The following is an 18,501-nucleotide window of genomic DNA, read 5'->3' as shown; positions in this document are numbered from 1 at the left end:
CCAACACCCACACAGCTACACTGCAAAATGGTTCTTTTTTTCCCCTCTAACTTAAACATAGCTAACTAAAGTAAATGCTGGTCAGTATCTTCATGGTACTAGTAATTACTGGGTCTGAATACATTTCAAAATATAAAAGTTAATTTGTAAAAAGGAAACGAAGACATATGTGGTACAAAACAGCAGGAGAGGCAATAGCTTTGTGAAGCATTATTTCAGTCTCCACAACTGGATAAAAAAGTTACCTCAATAGGTTAATAAGAGGCTTTTTTTTTTTTTAATCAGTCCATTGGTCTTAGAGCATTGTTATAGGCAAGAATACCAAATCAAACTAATTATCTTTGTAGAAGGATCAAAATACTACTGTCCCTTGAATTATGCCGTTCATATTTTTTTACAAATAATAATGAAAATACGTATGAATACAAAATACATAAATATTCAATAAATGCACCAATTACTTGTTACGCTCTATCCAACTTGTCATCTCAAAGAATCTCTGAAATTTAGGTCCAAATTGATCAAAAGCCACATTGGCATATCCTTGACTTCAACTAACGTGTCCTGGAAATAGAGAGCAGCAATGTCAAGATGGCAGTTTTAAAGGCTGGTAGGGTTACTTCAGCTGTCAGCAGCACAACACAGAGTGTCTTCCATGGCTATTTCAAAACACAATAACCGACCAACAGTCTGATTCAGTACAAAAGGTGACTTTTGTATGGCCATCAGTCCATACATAAAAGGATTAACTACAGCACAGGACTGTTGTAGCCATTAAAGCTTTTCAGAAACTCAGAAAAAATGACTTTTTTTTAATGAAATATGTACAGCTCATTCGCATTTAAAATTGATCATTAGAATTCTTCAAAAACTAAAATGTATCATGCTTATAAAATTCTCCAGGACACATCTTAGCAAAACCAGTTTTATGTAAGTCCTCGTTTTGGACATGATCTAAACCATGACAATATAAAGTGGGTATTTTTAAACAGAAAGTGTTCTTAGAAGTTAAAAAGTATGGAAAAAAGCAGCTTACTATTGCTTCATCAATGACAAAAACAATTCCATAACATCAAAGTTATGTGTTGATCAGACATTTTCAAGCTACTGAAGTAGCCCTATGCTCACAGCCCATCTCCCCCAGGTACACAGTCCTAAGGTTAGTTTACAGTTACTACAGATGCTTGCCCACTAACACAGGGATTCACCCCGAAACAGAGGGGTTCTCTGAAAATTGATAAAATCAAACATTTGTATTGAAATAAGTTTCTAATTTTACCTTTTCATAAAACAGATATGTTAAAATAAATACTTATTATAAATCATATTTCCCTTTGAAATACATCACTGCTTTGTAATTAAAATAGAATTATTTTGGTATTAGAAGTAATTATATTAAATATAGTATATAATTTACATATATAAAGTAGTTTATAAAATATCTGAACAGAGACAAATACTATGGAATGTTTATTACAATGCATATACATTATTAATTATGAACATACAGAATAAACAGATTACCGAAAATTACTAGTAAACAGTATAACATTTATAAATGGTTTGTAAATGGTATAAGTGTGCAATTCAGTTCATGTGATCCTCCAGAGAAAAATATTTCCTCTTGCCATAGCTATATATATACAAGTTCTGAAAAATATACTGTTGATATATGAAGAAATATAATAGTGACATTTGTTTGATAGAAAATAGTAAAAGTGTTAAAAATCGATTTCATGCAATATGAATTTTAACAAATCAATGTTTTCTGCCTCCAGGCTTCAGAGTAACAGCTGCTACAAGGTGACTCGGCGAAAGAATTAAATAACTAAAATGCATGTGTGGTTTGCTCTTCGTATGTCTAGAGGGAGTTGATGTGGTTTTTTGATTTGTTTTTTAAACCAACTCCATTCTCTATCTTGTCGTTGTTTTTTTCAGAATTTCAGCACTTTGTATGTCCACTGGAAAAATCACACAACAACATGTGAATTTAACATTTATTTGTTTTCCTTTTTATCATAACAGATTCCCTGGATGTATGGCAGTAATTCAATCCATGCCAAAAGAAATCATGTTTTATTTTACAGACAGCACAAACAGCTTCCTCAGATTGTTAACTCTACATCTAGTTGAGGCTGTTTATTCTTAAACAATCAAAATGTGCTGTTGTACTCTCATGGAGGCTGGTTTTTACCCTCTTAAAGAGTGGAATTTTATTCTGGCTTCAAAAGGCAGGTTTTGCTTGATGAACCTGGTCTCCTTCTGTGGCAAGGTGACCTGCCTAATGGATGAGGGAAAGGCTGTGGATGTTGTCTACCTAGACTTTAGTAAAGCTTTTGACACTGTCTCCCACAGCATTCTCCTGGAGAAACTGGATGGTTACGGTTTGGATGGGTGTATTCTATGCTGGGGAAAAAACTGGGTGGAGCCTAAAAAGTGGTGGTGAATGGAGTTACACCCAATTGGCAGCCAGTCACAAGTGGCGTTCCCCAGGGCTCAGTATTGGGGTCAGTTCGGTTTAATAAGTTTGCTAATGATCTGGACAAGGGGACCGAGTGCACCCTTGGTAAGTTTGCAAACACCAGGCTGGGTGGTTGTGTTTAACTGGCTGAGGGTAGGAAGGCTACAGAAGGATCTGGACAGGCTGGATCAATGGGCTGAGGCCAACTGTATGAGGTTCAACCAGAAGAAGTGCCAGGTCCTGCACTTGGGCACAACAACCCCATGAAATGCTACAGGCTTGGTAAAGAGGGGCTGGGAAGGTGTGTGGCAGAAGATGACTTGGGGGTGCTGGCTGACAACTGACTGAACACGACTCAGCCATCTGCCTGGGTGGCCAAAAAGGCCTACAGCAGCCTGGCCTGTATCAGAAACGATATAAACCAGCAGGACCAGGGAAGCAATTGTTCCCCTGCACTCTGCACTGGTGAGGCCGCACCTCAAATCCTGCGTTCAGTTTTGTGCCCCTCACTACAAGAAAGACATTGAGGTGCTGGAGCGTGTCCAGAGACAAGCAATGGAGCTGGTGAAAGGTCTGGAGCACAAGTCTTACAAGGAACAGCTGAGGGAGCTGGGGTTGTTTAGTCTGAGGAAAAGGACACTCGGGGGGGACCTTATTGCTCTCTCCAGCTACCTGAAAGGAGTCTGTCGAGACATGGGAATTAGTCTCTACTCTCAGGTAAAAAGGGGTAGGACAAGAGGGAACAGCCTTAAGTTGTACCAGGGGAGGTTTAGATTGGATATTAGGAAACATGTCTTCACTGAAAAGGTGGTCAAGCATTGCAACAGGCTGCCCAGTGAGGTCACCATGAGAATCACCATCCCTGGAAATGTTCAAAATCAGTAGATGTGGTGCCGAGAGGCATGTTTTAGTGGTGGACATGGCAGACCTAGTTAAACAGTTGGACTTGATGATCTTAAAAGGCCTTTTCCAACCTAAATGATTCTATGACTATTGACACAAATGTTATCTGTCATGCAGCTGGTTTAAGAAGAAAAATTATAAGAAAAAAATCCAAATTTTCAAACACTCATTTTTTCCTATTCCGCATGTCCAGTTAGTAAAGCAATGCCCTGCCAGTCATGCTATCATGCCCCCTTTCTTACTGGAAAAGGTATTTTTAAAAGTATTGTATTCTTTGGGTGTGAGAAAACCAAAGTTTCAAACTAGCACACCTCTCAAAATTTCTCTACAACTTGCCTGCATATGTCTCCAACTGCCACTCAATAATTCCATTCCTTACCAAAGCACTGCAAAACCGAAAGGTATATTTCAACCCTACTATTAATGAAAAAATGTCAGGGCAGGACATTGACCTTGGAAACATCAATTTAAAGAAAAATAATAAGTAATTTTTAGAATGAGGTAACAAACACCTCAATTCCACTTTCAATAGGTTTCAGAAATCAAGCAGATGACGGAAAGCACAAGTCCCCTGCTCTTAATGAGTCAAAAAGCATCTTTTAATCTTTACATTTTAAATAGTTCTTTTTTACCAATAAACTGCACAAGAAATAACATTGCTTCACCTCAGCTTCTTCTTACCGTCCTGTTGGAACCCTTATAGATTAACACATGAATTTCCTAGAGTTTGAATTGGGTAACTGTCCAACCATGTGCACAATCATTTGCATGTAACTGTGTGCCTAATTTCCATGTGCAATTACCAGAACGTGCAATATCTAATTGTGGACTCAAATACCTAATTGACATGCATAATCTTGGTAATTCTGAATGCAAATTAGGCACACAATTATGACAATCAGACTCTGATGTCTGATTACAAAATTATAGGGCCAGATCTCAACAGAAGTTGTGTCTTATTGCAGTGAGGAACCATAGATATGTTCAACTGCGGAGGTACCTATGATCCATTTAGAAGCGGCTGAAAAACATGAGCAAGAGACAGTGAGGATGCAAATCCACTTGTGCAATACAGTCAGGAGAAGATCTTTGCGTATATCTACAAGTGTTCAGACCAGAACATCAGCGATATATACACTTGGTCTTGTACACTTGTGTGCTGGTCTTGTCTGTTTATAAACACTATCCACTGCCAAAATCAGAAAGCCCCAGTGATCCTAAGTTCTGATAATAAATCCACTATGCAAACTGGAAAGGTTCTTTTCTTTTTAAACCGTGTAAAGTTTGTTAGGATTCTCTAAGTCAGAAACAAACAAATAAATACATTTGACAGACCTAGAATCAGTAAATGGGTTCTTATCCTCGGTACAGTTACAAGTATGCCTATTTGAAGAACAATACAGTATACTGAATGGTGTATACTGACACTGTTTCCCCCAAGATTAAAAGCAAAAGTCACATGCTTATTTCTGTTTAAAAATCAGATGGCCCAACTTGACTTGGACTATTTCAGAACTTAAATCAGGAAGAACACCGAAAGATCTTAGTCATATTCTATGCTTCGTAAAATGGTTAAACAGAATATTAAAATCATACCACTGCTACATATGGCTTTAGCATAACTGAACAAGAGGACAAACTTGTAACCATTTATCATGATTGAACATGGAGTTTCTCTTATAATGAGATTATTGAAAGCATTTTTCAGTATACCCAGGTGTATTCACCTTTTTCTAGCCTCACAGTTTCATCAACAGTTGTAGGGATTTTGGACCATACTTAGTTAGATGATTACATTAAATTTTCATACTTCAGGGATTAGGGTAAAATTGTCTGGCAAATTATGATAGCAAATTGTATTTTTGTTACTTTTTTTTTTTCAGTTTCTTAACAAACTGTATTTTTGTTACTTTTTTTTCCAGTTTCTTACTTTTCATTTATTAGGGTTTATAGTTAATAAATTTAAATAATTCAAGTTAAGAGTAACTTATTTCAACAAATGTGTGCTTGGAAGAGGACATGTATGATTTTGCAAAGATTCAGAGCACTTTCTCATGATTCAGAACATAAAATAATTTAAGGAGGTAGAGGAGGCTATCTGAAATTAGGTAAGAACCTAATTTCAAGTCATTGCAGGCAAGTAAAAAAAAATCTTCTGAAATGAAGGCCAGAAAACTGTGAAAACTGAATTTTTCCTTCAGCTTTGTAGCTCTCAACTTTGCAGCCAAAATGACACACTGGTTTTTTAGCCTATAGTAAAGCTGAAGAATAATTTACCGATTTGAAGGCAATTCTGAAGAAATTCCAAGTCACCTTTTTTTATTAGCCTTTCATCTTACAGGCTGTTCTAATGGCTTTACAAAGGTTACCTTTTAAGATTATAAATGCTGGCTGGGATCTATAATCGCAATAAGATGACAAATTTTTACATTCTGGAAGTGACACTCCTAACAAACACAGAAGAGTCCCACATCTGTACAACAGTCAGGGAAATATTCTGACCTCCATTACATTAATGTGGATACTCCATAGCCTTCAAGGATTTACCCTTTTTAAATGAGAAAAAGAATGGAGAAGAAAAAAGTACAGCCACCTTTGTTTGACATCTGAGGAAATGAACACAACTGAAAGCAAGTAATGATACATTAAAGCAGAGATCTGTGTTCCAATTCTCAAATGCCAGGTAACTGCCGTAACAACCACACCATCTCTGACATAAAAAAAAAAAAAAAAAAAAAAACCCAAAAAAAAAAAAAACAAAACAAAACAAAAAAAAAAAAACGCAGACAAATTGTCAGCTAACATAATCCCTAATGTCTGGCATTCATATTTTGGTATAACTTCTTTTTACCATAGCAAACATTTGCAGAATTTCACTGACAGATTTTCCTTTAGCATCATGACCAAAAAAAAGAAAAAAAAAAAAAATCACAATAGTGGCGTGCTTGGCTAAAGTTTTAACTGGCCCACAGTCTACAGGACTTCACAGGCTGTTTTAATGCGTCTTAATATGAGGACACCACCTAAAGCCTCACAAATAGAGATACATTACCCAGTAAGTTCAGCTTGCTATGCCTTAATGCAGATCTGTTTTCTGGAAAACCTGAAAACCTGTTTGCTTTTATGTTGTATTTCTCTACCACTGACAAGACAGAAGTACACTGATGGGAAGTTTACTGTTTTAACCTTCTGATAATTCAAGTCCCCATTTCTTATCTTCCTACTTAGGTAGCTAAACCAGCCTTTTTCTATTTTGGAGTTTCTGAAATCAGTGAAGTTATGCCAAACTTCCCATTTATACAGTTTTCAGGGGTTTTATGACAACTAACAAAGTTTTTATTTCCTTCTTATTAAGGCAATAGGCCACACAATAGTCCCAGTACCCTGTACAAATACCTTTTATTCTAGTTCTCTTGTGATTACCAAGAAAAAAGGTACCATTTATGATAAGTAAGAACACCCAAATTAGGTGGGGTTACAGGACGATGGATTCAAGCCTAAGCATACCTGAATAAAGCATTTTCCACTGATTCCAAAGAGGTAAGTAACTTCACAACTGATACATGCAGCAGCATTTATACAGTTACACTGGAAAACCATGATATCTACTAGTAATACTATTAAGTGTCTGATGAGGGTGAGCTTCCTACATTAATATTAACATTGTTAATAGGTTCAACATTCCCCCAGATTTCTCTGTCGGTTTTAGTGCAAGTCTTTGCTACTTCTAGTATTAGTTTCCATACTCATCCATGCATACTGTAACTCCAAATGTTCCTGAGACATACTTGGCAAAGATTTGTGAAGTGAAAATGAAGCACATCATCACATAAACCAGCAAAAAAACCCAACCAGACAATCAGGAGGCATATGTGTGAGGTGGGAGAGTGATGCTTACTGATGTTTCACTGGGAAGTTTACCCACATGTATTAACAGTTGATAGATGCTCGTTTGCATCTGTAAAATGCATTTAAGCATCATCCCACTTAAAATCCATTGCCAGGGAAATTACAGATTAGCTTGCTGGTGATGATTATCCAACCACTTGTGTTCACTAACACGTTGTGTTGGTAGACTACTTTTTTTCAGGAAAGCAATCCTGAAAACAATGCTAAAGAAAGCGCTCAAGATTCAATATATTCAGATTAAAAACATTCTTGTTAAGTAAATTAGTTCCCTGGGGCTGCAATAGAAAACTTAAGACCAAATTTCAGTGGTCTGAGGCTAGCTGAAAGTTTTGGGGGTCCCTAATGACTAGCCAGTTATAAGAAAGTAGATTTCAGTGAGACTATGTTTTTGTTCTTAACAGCTAAGCAATGTAGTCACCAAACTTTTTTGGAGATCTGACAGAGATGAATAGATAAATATACACCTCAGTAATCTGCTTAAAAAATTAAATATGCAAAATTTGTATTTACCAACCTCTCACTGGCAATTTCAGTCAGCTGCATTGCTGTATCAGTCTTCTGGTTATTTAATTTCTGGTAATTCCATACAAAAATAAAAGCTTATTGGAAGTTATATACTACATCTGTCTATTTTTGTCATTCTAATTTACACAGGGGTAAGTTCTTGATTTAGTTTGGAGTTACTGTGCCTATCTGTGCATCTAGAAGATGATATATTTCATCTGGAAACATTTACAGAGAAATGTCCTCAACCCATATATAGTACATTAAAACAACATATAAAAGTGGAATGTATATTACACTATTGTTACTTTAAATCTGGAGTTACATTAAATCAGATTGTCATCCGATTCCTTTGGGGTAGGTAAATTGTAACATGGAGTTTCTCAAAGATGAAAACATCTCGGTCCATGAAAACTAGTATTAAAATAGGCAGTTCCACATGTTTATAATTTGTAGAGAAAGTGCAGACGGTGACAGAATAGTGTCTGAACTATTTCCCACTCTTTTTGAAATTTGTATATAGCAAATTGATACACTTCAAGGTAGCAGCTGTTTAATGCTAATGCCAAATTATAAATTAGTCTGGTAAAATATAAATATAAGTTACATATTTCATTACTAAACCACATTTAGGATCACAGATTAATTTCAACCTCATTTATGGTACCCAATGTAATTATAGATTTAATTTTTATGATAAACAAAACTTAAAGCGAGTTGTGCAAGTAAGAGATAGCTTACAACATTCTGAGAACATTTCTCCACATATCTAAACTGAACCTTCAGTGCATGTATGTGCCAATACAAAAATTTCATGACAAATTCTAGGGTATGAAGAATTTTAGAAAGAAGCGGATGCAACTTGATGCCTGCCATATCACCTGAACTTATAATTATTCTTAAAGCAAATTACTATATTCTCCTATTGTAAAAATGAAAGCAGAAACACTGTATGTTGGAAGAAATCTAGTACTGGGATGCTTACTTTGTATCTTAGTAAAACTAGTGGCACATATTAACATGACTTACATCACTGCTATATTTGAAGTTGTAAGTTTGTCTTTTATAAATATATAAACCAGACTTGATTCAATATATCTCTCAAAAGGAGTATGCTTTTGAAATTCAAAAAATCAAGGTGCAATTAGAACCCCACTGCTGTGAAAGCTACAGGAAAAAGAAATTGATCAAAATGTGTGGAAATTTCTAAATATTATGCTATCATCTCTTTTTTGTAGGTTGTTGCTAGCAGTGAAAAAACAAAGTTAATTGAAGATTTACACTTAAGACTGCATTACTTCCTCTTCTTGAAGGTGGTAAGGAACATGTTTAGATGCTTAGAATGATCACTTCTTACAATGTATCCTCATTCTTGCTCAAAGAAAAGCATGTTATTTGATCAACACGCTAGAGATTCAGTGCTGAAAACCTGCTTTCTCCAAGACTTAATTCCTTTTCCTTAACTCAAATGCATGAATATGTTAAATGTTTAAATGCTTAATTATATTAAAGTTATTTGATATCCTTTAAAGATCTATTGTAATGCACCAGACAGATACTTATTAGTGCTTTAATCAACGAGTGATCAAGAAACCCCTACAGGTTTGATGGGGCTTATTTAAAAAAAAATAAAAAAAACCACACAAAAAAACTCCTGCCTTCACTACTTTCACTATGCCAGTCACTATGAAATATGTACCAATCTTCAAAATATGCATTTGGTTAAGTTGAAAGTCTCAAAGGTAAAAGTACTTATGTTATGTTTTCTGTTCTACCTGGTCTCTTTACTTAGCAAAACAATGGAGGGTCAAGAATCTTCGGCTAACTTGGGCTCCTGTATCATACAAATTAAATAATAAATCTAACTTATTACCCCTTACTAAAATGGCTGTGAGAAGAGAAACCTAAAATTTTAACTACAGGGTAGAGAAGTAAGAATTTAAGTAAGGATGCAAGTGGAATACAGATTGTACATTGTAGAGGAAATGAAAGCATCTTCATCAGTAATAACCAGGGTGTCATTCAAAAAGAAATGGAACTTCCTTGCTCTGCATGAACTTTGTAGAGATTTACTGTAGTGTCAGACCCACATTCCTACCCAAAAGACAAAGAAAGAAAAATGGTGGGGGGGAAATGTGGGCTTATATCTTTCCTGACACTTGGAACAGAAAACCAAGCCACGTTTCTTAAGGGAGAATGTCACCATATAGCGGATATAAGAGGGTTACACTGCTTTACATGCTTTTTCAGACTTTAATGAGAGTGGATTTTTTTTTTTCTTAGGTAAGTAGTTCCCACACTGTGGTCCAGAAAATAGTAAGTGGTCTAGAGCCAATGTGTGGAATTGACACTGTGTTTACAACATGTTTCTCTCCCCCCTCCAAAAAAGGAAAAAGCAAAAACAACAACAAAAAAAAACCCAACCACAAACACAAGAGATGTGGAGAGAGAAATAAGATTTTTTTAAAAGGCAGGGGGAAAATGAAGAAAATGTGTAAACCAGACACCAGATAGTTGGTTTGGTTTGGTTTTTTTGGTTTGGTTTTTTTTTTTTTTCCACCAAGACTAATTGGATTTTCTGAAAGTCTGGTTCTTTGGAAATCTGTTACATTCCTTACACATTATGGAGAAGAATTTCTGCAGCCGATCCCTGAATGGGAAAGAGAATGTTCATTTGCTACCCATAATTCCATTGAATATTCAGCACCAACATCATTAAGAAGCACTTATTTTGCAGTCTGCTATAAACCCTAGGCTGAAGCAGTTTCCCGTAGCCTACAAAAAAAAAAAAAAGAAAGAAAGAAAGAAAAGAAAAATAATGCTTACGCTCAGTTCCCTGAAGATGCTTCCAGGTTTCATCTTACCTAGACAGGCTGCGCATGGGAACAGAATAGGCTCTGGCTGTAGCCCAACTGCCTAAAGCAGCAGGCTGCTGCAGGTGGCAAACCAAACCATTTTACTCACACCTGTATCTTGGAAAGCCAGGCTGGCTGCTACTGCAGCTGTGCAGGAGATGAGGATGAGCAGGGCAATGTCTGTGCTGGCAAAAGGGAACCCTTTCAGCAGAAGCAACCACCACACTCAGCTCTCCCCCAAAAAGAGGACCTGATCTCTGCAAGTCCAGCCCTGGTCCATCTGCCCCAAGTTGGTATAATTTAACCCTATTTACTCTGCTGAGAAGCTGGTTTAGCCTTTTGCTCACTACAAATGAACTGCACGTGATAAGGACAGCCTAATCTTCTAAATTTTCTTTGTTTTGTTAAAGTTTAGAGATTAAAGAAAACTCAGTTCAAAGACAGACATTCAGCACTTTTAAGTGACATCAGAGTAGAAATATTCTATTTGAAAACATCTGAGCTTTATATAAAGACAGCAAAGTAATTCTTCAATAAATACTTCAAGACAAATGAAACTGAGGTATTGATCCTGTGAAAGCAATTTTTATTTGGAGTTATTGAAACAGCTGCTTTCCTCATGAGATAAAAAGCTCCAGTCAAACATCTCAAAGTAATTTTTTAATCTCAGCTTCTAAGAACTGTGTTTATTTTCTACATGTGACGGTAGATGAAGCTAGTAGATGTAGTTAGCAAGAACTGGGGTGTGAATCTGTGTATGTTGGGTAGGTGATTTTTTCTTTTAAGGATCATTTATGATAGAAATAAAGGTTTACTCAGAATAAATTAATAGCTTGGTAAAACTGGTGTTATGCATGTTTCCAGCAAGAAAAGCTGCATTAAGAAATACCTGTCTTAGTAAGGTCAGGTGTATACATATAGAAATATGAAACCATGGTAAACTATTAAAACTTCAGGTTTATAGTAAAAATTCAGTCCTTGCAACCACCAGCAACACACGTCTTCTCTTTCCACATAAGGGAAAACTATAGAAATATGAAATACAGCAATTTCTACTTGTTTCTGTTGAAAGTTAGCATATGAGAATAGATATTTGCTAGTTAAAGAAAAAATATTCTAATTTGTTTTAAAATGTTTATATTTATTTTGGTGCTAATAGAGCTTACGCTGGTAGTAACAGAGATGGACATTCTTGCTCCCATTCAACTGAGATGAATATCTGACATTAAAAGATAAAGAATATAAATTTCTGGAAAGATTATATAGTTACATCTTCAGACCTATGTTGGACTTGCAAAAAAATCAGGCATATGTATACACATAGAAACTGAATAATAACATATATTTTAAAACATTGCCTGTCAATCACAAGCTCTGCTTTTCTAATACAGAAACTTATGGTTGTATGTTGATAATGGCTGTCTGAAAAAAATACATTGCAGTGTTTGTCATGATATTTTTCTTGTTTCTCCTTTAACAATTAATAATTAAAAAAAAGGAGCTATTATTACCAGTGAACATGCAAAGGGCTATTTAGCTTGTAAGACTGGTTGAGAATGAAATTTCACCTACTTTTGTCTAATATTACAATGGACACTTGTCAATCACACAGAAGAAACTACAGGAGAAGCCTGGTATATCTGTCAGACTCACAGAAATGAATGGAACAGCGAAACTGATTGAATTCTTATGATGAGGTCCAAAACACAGCTACTCTGATAGCTCTTGACCAGTTTTGGAATACATATCGTAACAACATTTTAAGACATCTTTTTTCTATGTACCTGACCAAAAGGCTATGAATCCAAAAGAAACTTTTCCAAGAAATTCAGTGAATTTTTTATGAGGTCCCCAGGTAATATTGCCATGTCAGTATATTCAAATCACACAGGATCAGATCTTACAACGATATCAGACAACGAGAAAGCTGTTTGTAACTATGAATTCAGGAGCATAACAACTGAATTGGTTGTTTAGGATTAAGTGGTTGTCCATCTCCTTCACAATCTTTACTTCATAATCTAAGCTATACTCAGGACAACAGCACTTTTGTGCCTGCCAGTGTTTAGGCAAATAAACTGTTAACTTCATTACATAAATTAGAAAAATAGTAAGAATGTATAAATTCACAGAAGTTCAGAAACGAAGATTGACAAAGCCATAGTATATAAAAATTCACAGAACTATTACATGTTAGCTGTTTCAAAATTATTCTCTGGTTCTGGCCATTCAAGGAAAGAATAACAGCCAGATCACTAGTATGAGTAACTGGAAAAGAGGCCATATTTAGTTATTCTCCAAAATCTTGGATACATTATTCAATTTATAGGCAAAAAAAAAACCCACCACAAAGTGATTCCAGAAATTTAAAAAAATGAATAATTTAGCTAACTAGAAATTATATTGAAGCTTACTCTGAAAAAACAAAATATGAAATTATACTTTACTATTTTGAATTATTGAGCACTGTTCATAAAATCTGAACATCATCTGGGTGGCATAAAAATTTTTTGATCAATTACATTAAAATTAATCTGACATTAAGTAACATATGGGCATATGATAATCTGTATTTTGATCAGTTGCAGAGTGATGGAAAGGTTAACAGTAGGATTAATTCCAGACAGTACATCTGGGCAATATATTTGCAACTTTAGTTTTAAGCATAGAACTTGTACAGCTTTCATATGGCTCATCAGATGCACCCACAATAAAGTGCTCATTTTTGATAACTGGATCTCAGTTCACAAATAAGGGTCTTCAACACTAAATTATTAGAAAAAAATCATGTAATTCTACATAGCGACCAAATGATATTTAGATAACCTAAGAATCAACAGTGGAGAACATCAACTATATTAAGGAAGCAGCCCATGAAGAATAATTCCTGTAGAATGTAGATGTATATGTAAGTAAAATGAAAGAACTCATGTGAATAATACAATGGAGCAAAGTTCAGCATTACGAGATGAAACTCATTTTGTCTCAGTATACACAGAAAGCCCTAACAATGACACACTTAGAAGTGTGTTTTCAGACCTACATTTCTTACTTTCGGTAACATCTCATTGAATTTAGCAAAAATGAACAGACGCACTGAATGTTAAGCACATTTCAGTGCTGAGCTGAAACTCTTCTGATTTGCCTTTAATAAAAGAAAGAGAGAGAAGTATTTAAAGAATGATGCAAGACTGCTGCCGTGAGGAAGCTTTAGCAGGGAAGAGTAACAACACAAGTAGCTTATTCTAACAGGCATTCCCATCTACAAGAAACACAGGACTTCTCAACTATCTTATTTCATAATTTTACATGGCTTAAACAATCTCACCTTAGTCTTCTAAGAAGTGTGATGGAGTAAGGCAAAGAGAAACTGCATTTGGACGGCAGGGAATAAACTAAATTTCCAGGTGCAGATTATTACTGCAATCTTCCTTCAAATAAAACTTTCACTGAAATCACTGTAATATTTTTTTAAAATGCCAGAAGCATGTAATTAATTTGAAACTTTCACAGAACTTTCTCTAATGAATGCATTATTATTTTGACACACCTGTTTGGAATGCTGAAAATTTTTTATTCACATAATATTATATTTTTTTCATTTGTTTTGAGATTTTGTTTTAATTTTAGTATTAGTTCAACTTAAGAATGCAATTTCTTCCTCAGTAATTTTTGGTAACAGAATGATAATTCAATTTTAAGAAAAGGAAGTATTTTACTTAAAATAATTCCTAAACTTCATAAACAGTATATTTTCAGTGATATCTGTGTTTTTGCATTAAGTTTATTCCATCAATTTAACTGGGAGGTTATTACTTTTTCTTCCTACTAAGTCACATAAGACTCCTTTGAAATGGCATATGGAGAATAATTAATGAATTCTAATAATGGAATGCATTATACCAGGAAAAGATCATTATAGCACATTGTTACACACTGCATCCTATCTCTCTGCTACTTTGTTAATTTCATTCCTTACCTCTTTGTTGGCTCTATCTGCTTGAACTAATGTTCCATTCAGACACGGCTCTACATAGTGAAGTTCTTCATTATACTATAGAGAGAAATAAAAAAATGTGACGAGAAAATTAATTAAAACCTTTGATAAATAAAATTTAATTTAATGAGTCAGAACTGAGGGACGCACATGAAATAAGAACAAAAGAATTCTGTTAATTTTCACAAAATGGCTGTGGGGTTGGTTTTTTTCCTTTTAGATGATTCTTAACATTTCAGAGGTTTATACTTTTAAAAAGGAGCATTTAATATAATGGATGCTAATACTCAGGTGGAGTTAGTGGGTATTATATATGCTAGTTGGCATAAATATCCTTCAAGTTGCAATCTGGAGAGCATTAAGAGGTCATGTTTGATGTATCACAGTCACAACTCCCAATTCTTTGCTACATATAAAAAAAGTCCTGATATTTGAGGCACTGGCTAATATTCTGGAAGGTTAGTAGTAGAACAACTATGCCAAAAAGTCTGTAAGCTTGAATCAGTCCTGGACATATCTGACAATAGCCAGAATTTCAGTCAAGTGGAGTATCTTATTATACACTAGGTCATGAAGCTGTGACAGATCGTTAAGGAATTATCTGCTTATCTTCAAGGTCTAAGTTAGATAGCCCAGTCCTATTTTCAGAATCATCTTAAGCATTAAAAGAAACTAAGTCTCATCCACTTTCTGTAAATCTTGCAGACTCATGGATGCTTAAGTCACCTAATTGAAAATAGCACTTGATTGTTTAAATCTTGTAAACCTTTCAACACACACCAAATTAACACAGAAGTAACTTCAAAAAGCCAACATCAGTTGTATAGCTAGAGTTTTGACTTAATTCTTGCTCCTGTTAATTTCATCTACTCCAGAAGTTATCACAGATCAAACTATAAGGCCTTTGCATTTAGGCCTTAAACAGTTTCACCCATTCATAGGCATTAAGTGAATCGGAACATCCATAGTAAACAATGAAAGATGACAAGTCAACAGTAATGATGAAAAACATTTAATTTAATTAATATATGCATTTACTGCCTTATTCTTCCACCTCAGCAAGAATAAAAAAAGCTTTACAATGACTCATTACAGAACACTGTTCTCACTGTCTCTGCCAATAACTCTGAACTTATTCTATACTCTTCAATGTAATACCACTCCTTTCTCTACACGTATGTCTAACCACAGACCCCTGCAACCTGTTCCACTTTGGACATCTGCCACCATCGTTCATTTTAACAGTGCACTACTCACCACATTCATAATTACATAATTACTGTTGCATTGGGAAAAATGTTTAAATTGAACTGCATCAAGTTATTGAGGCATTGTGCTAGACTCAGTCCTCAGCAATGAGGAAATACAAACCCAGAGTAACTCCACTTACTATTGCTGGTTATACATCAGCATCAACCTAGTAATTGATTGGTTGTATAGAAACACAAATGCTTGAAAGATATTTACACGTAATTTCTGTAGCAAATTTGTATGCTTCCCAATCTATTTTATTCCCATTAATATTATTCCAATATATGAGAGCCTGTGGACATGTCTATTGCTCCGAAGGTAATATGAAAAATAAAGCAAATACTTCTAGAACACTTTGGACTCACTGGGAGTGTCCTGGGTGCATCTCAGTGTCATAAAAGCTTATTGACCTGATAAATTATGTACTTTTCCCTGTAGTTTCTCTCTTCAGACTGCTTTCCTATCTATTCTTCTGACAGTCATTGTAAAACGATAAAGCCAAATCTACACAGCATCTCTTATTACAGGCCAAAGTCATATTCCATGCTGTTGTAAAAAAAAAATACTGAACACCTGTAACAGACACTGGCAAACCAGCCCCCACTCCCAGGTTTTTTCCTGTCTCCACACAGGTTTTTCCAGCATGTTCTTTAATCAATATACTTTCCAATTAAGCCTGTTCTTAGCTTGGTTTCTGTATCTGTCATTGGAAACTATACTAAGATATATACTTTTCTTTATATGATAACAAGCACAGGGTCTGTAATTGGCTAACATGCAATATCAGTCTACGAATACTAAAGTCTATCTGTGTCTCAGTTTCAAACATCTGCGTACAAGCAATACCAGAATCTCCTAGTGCCATAATAGTACCACTTCCCCTCCTCCCCCCACCCACCCCCCAGCCCCATCACTACCAACAAATAGATGTAACAACTTCCAACTCTGTCAGACCTGGCATCCAAGTAGCATAATTGTAGTCCATTCAATTTCTATAAGATTTATTTAAGCTACTGTTTTGAGTAACTTTTATTATCAGACTATTCCCACAGACATGTAGCTGGAATGCCTGCTAGCTGCACCATAACTCAGATAGATTCCCAGTAGCTTCCCATTACACCTTTAGTGTTCCTCAGTTGCATAGTATAAAGGATGCTTAGACTTTCACAGAGGACATGCTTTAAGTCTCCTAGCAGTCCGATTTTACAGAATCATCCTACTTCCAAAGAGGATGAATAAAAATGTTCATTCTCACATAAACAGCACAATTATAGAGATGGCATATAGACAAAGCACTTTCACTGTCACTATGCACATAAGAAAATGTACGTATCCATCCTTCTGAAACCCAGCCAAATTACAACGGTATTTGGATTTGTGGCAGTTTAATTCACCTTGAGATTATTACTATCAAAAATATTTTAAGTAATCTGCTATGTATGGCAGAATAAACTGGTTTATGCCAAGGTGTGTAAAATGAGTATTTTATGTAATGTACAGATAGCAAGCATAACCTGGAAGTGTTCTGTCCATTAGCAGTTCCTCCTCTACTGTACAGATACAAATGAAAGTGCAGTAAAAAAAAACCCTTTATATAAAAACGCATACGGGCTTCTGACAGCTTGAATTCTTGCAAGGATGCATTTTTATGATCTATTTTAAATTTTATACTCCTTGTTAATTGTATACACTTTCTTTTCCTTTTTAAAAAACTCAAATATGAAGAGGTGGAAAAATTCATTGGACAAAATTGTTTCGGTTCCAAGAGAAATTCCCAAAGCAGTAAACATCTGCTCCTTTAAGTCCATGAAAACGGTAGAATTCTGACGCCACATGTGAAATCATTCAAGCAGTGTTTTTTGCTTAAACTAGCATATCTGCTTGATAAGATCTTTAGTACGACTGTCAGCTTCTAGTAAAATACCCAACTTGTGCTTCACAGTGTATATTCGATTTCTTTGTCCTTGTCACTGGGTGTTTTGCAATGTTATTGGTGATGCCTTTCTTTTAACTGTGACAAACCTTTAAAGTGGAAAATGGGAAAGAAATCTGCCCCCCCTTCACCACAACCTTATCAGCAATTTGAAATCAGTTCAGCAGTTTTTCTATGACATTTAAAAATTTGTATTTTCTGAAATAGCTTCCTGATCTTTAATCAAAAGGCTGATTAGTAAATACTGAGTTTTCCAGCAATATCCAGTATAGATCTCTTGCTAACGCACCTCAGTGAAAGCCTGCATTTTGCTTTTGAAGTCTTGCATTACACTGTTTTCTTATATTCCCTAGTGTTGCATAGTCCATCACCCTTATACTCTGACATGTGACACTTTGCATGTTATAGTTGTGATAGCTGTAATATAACAGCTGAGAGCTTGAGTTTTTATTATTTAGTTACATTTATCTGTGTTATTAGTTCATGTTATTTTGCATGTAGTTATTTCTCTACACAAGAGGCATAAAATGAGTGGTCTAAAATCTGACCTAAGAGGAACCATATAGCTAGCTGGACAGCTCCTGACCTAGATTGTATAATCAGACACTACTCACATTCTGAAAATGTGAGATATGTATGGTTCTAGCACACCTACACAAGTAGTTTACATTCATCTTAGCATTTTTCG

At 35.3% G+C, this 18,501-nt stretch overlaps 1 protein-coding gene across 5 annotated transcripts in view; it reads right to left on the bottom strand.

The window, feature by feature from the left end:
• Positions 1 to 18,501, bottom strand: part of CACNA2D3 (calcium voltage-gated channel auxiliary subunit alpha2delta 3) — a 469,002-nt gene that overhangs the window by 241,181 nt on the left and 209,320 nt on the right. For all 5 annotated transcript variants that reach the window (XR_003559900.2, XR_003559897.2, XR_003559899.2 and 2 more), the window contains one exon: positions 14,612 to 14,686. Coding sequence is in view for 2 of the 5 variants with exons in the window: in XM_027805095.2 (XP_027660896.1) it covers positions 14,612 to 14,686 (75 nt within the window). In the remaining 3 variants the exon portion in view is untranslated. The remainder of the gene's footprint in view (positions 1 to 14,611; positions 14,687 to 18,501) is intronic.

The sequence above is a fragment of the Falco cherrug genome, chromosome 4, assembly GCF_023634085.1.
Source record: "Falco cherrug isolate bFalChe1 chromosome 4, bFalChe1.pri, whole genome shotgun sequence".
Classification (NCBI taxonomy): domain Eukaryota; kingdom Metazoa; phylum Chordata; class Aves; order Falconiformes; family Falconidae; genus Falco; species Falco cherrug.
This window is presented reverse-complemented; position numbering and strand designations above follow the sequence as displayed.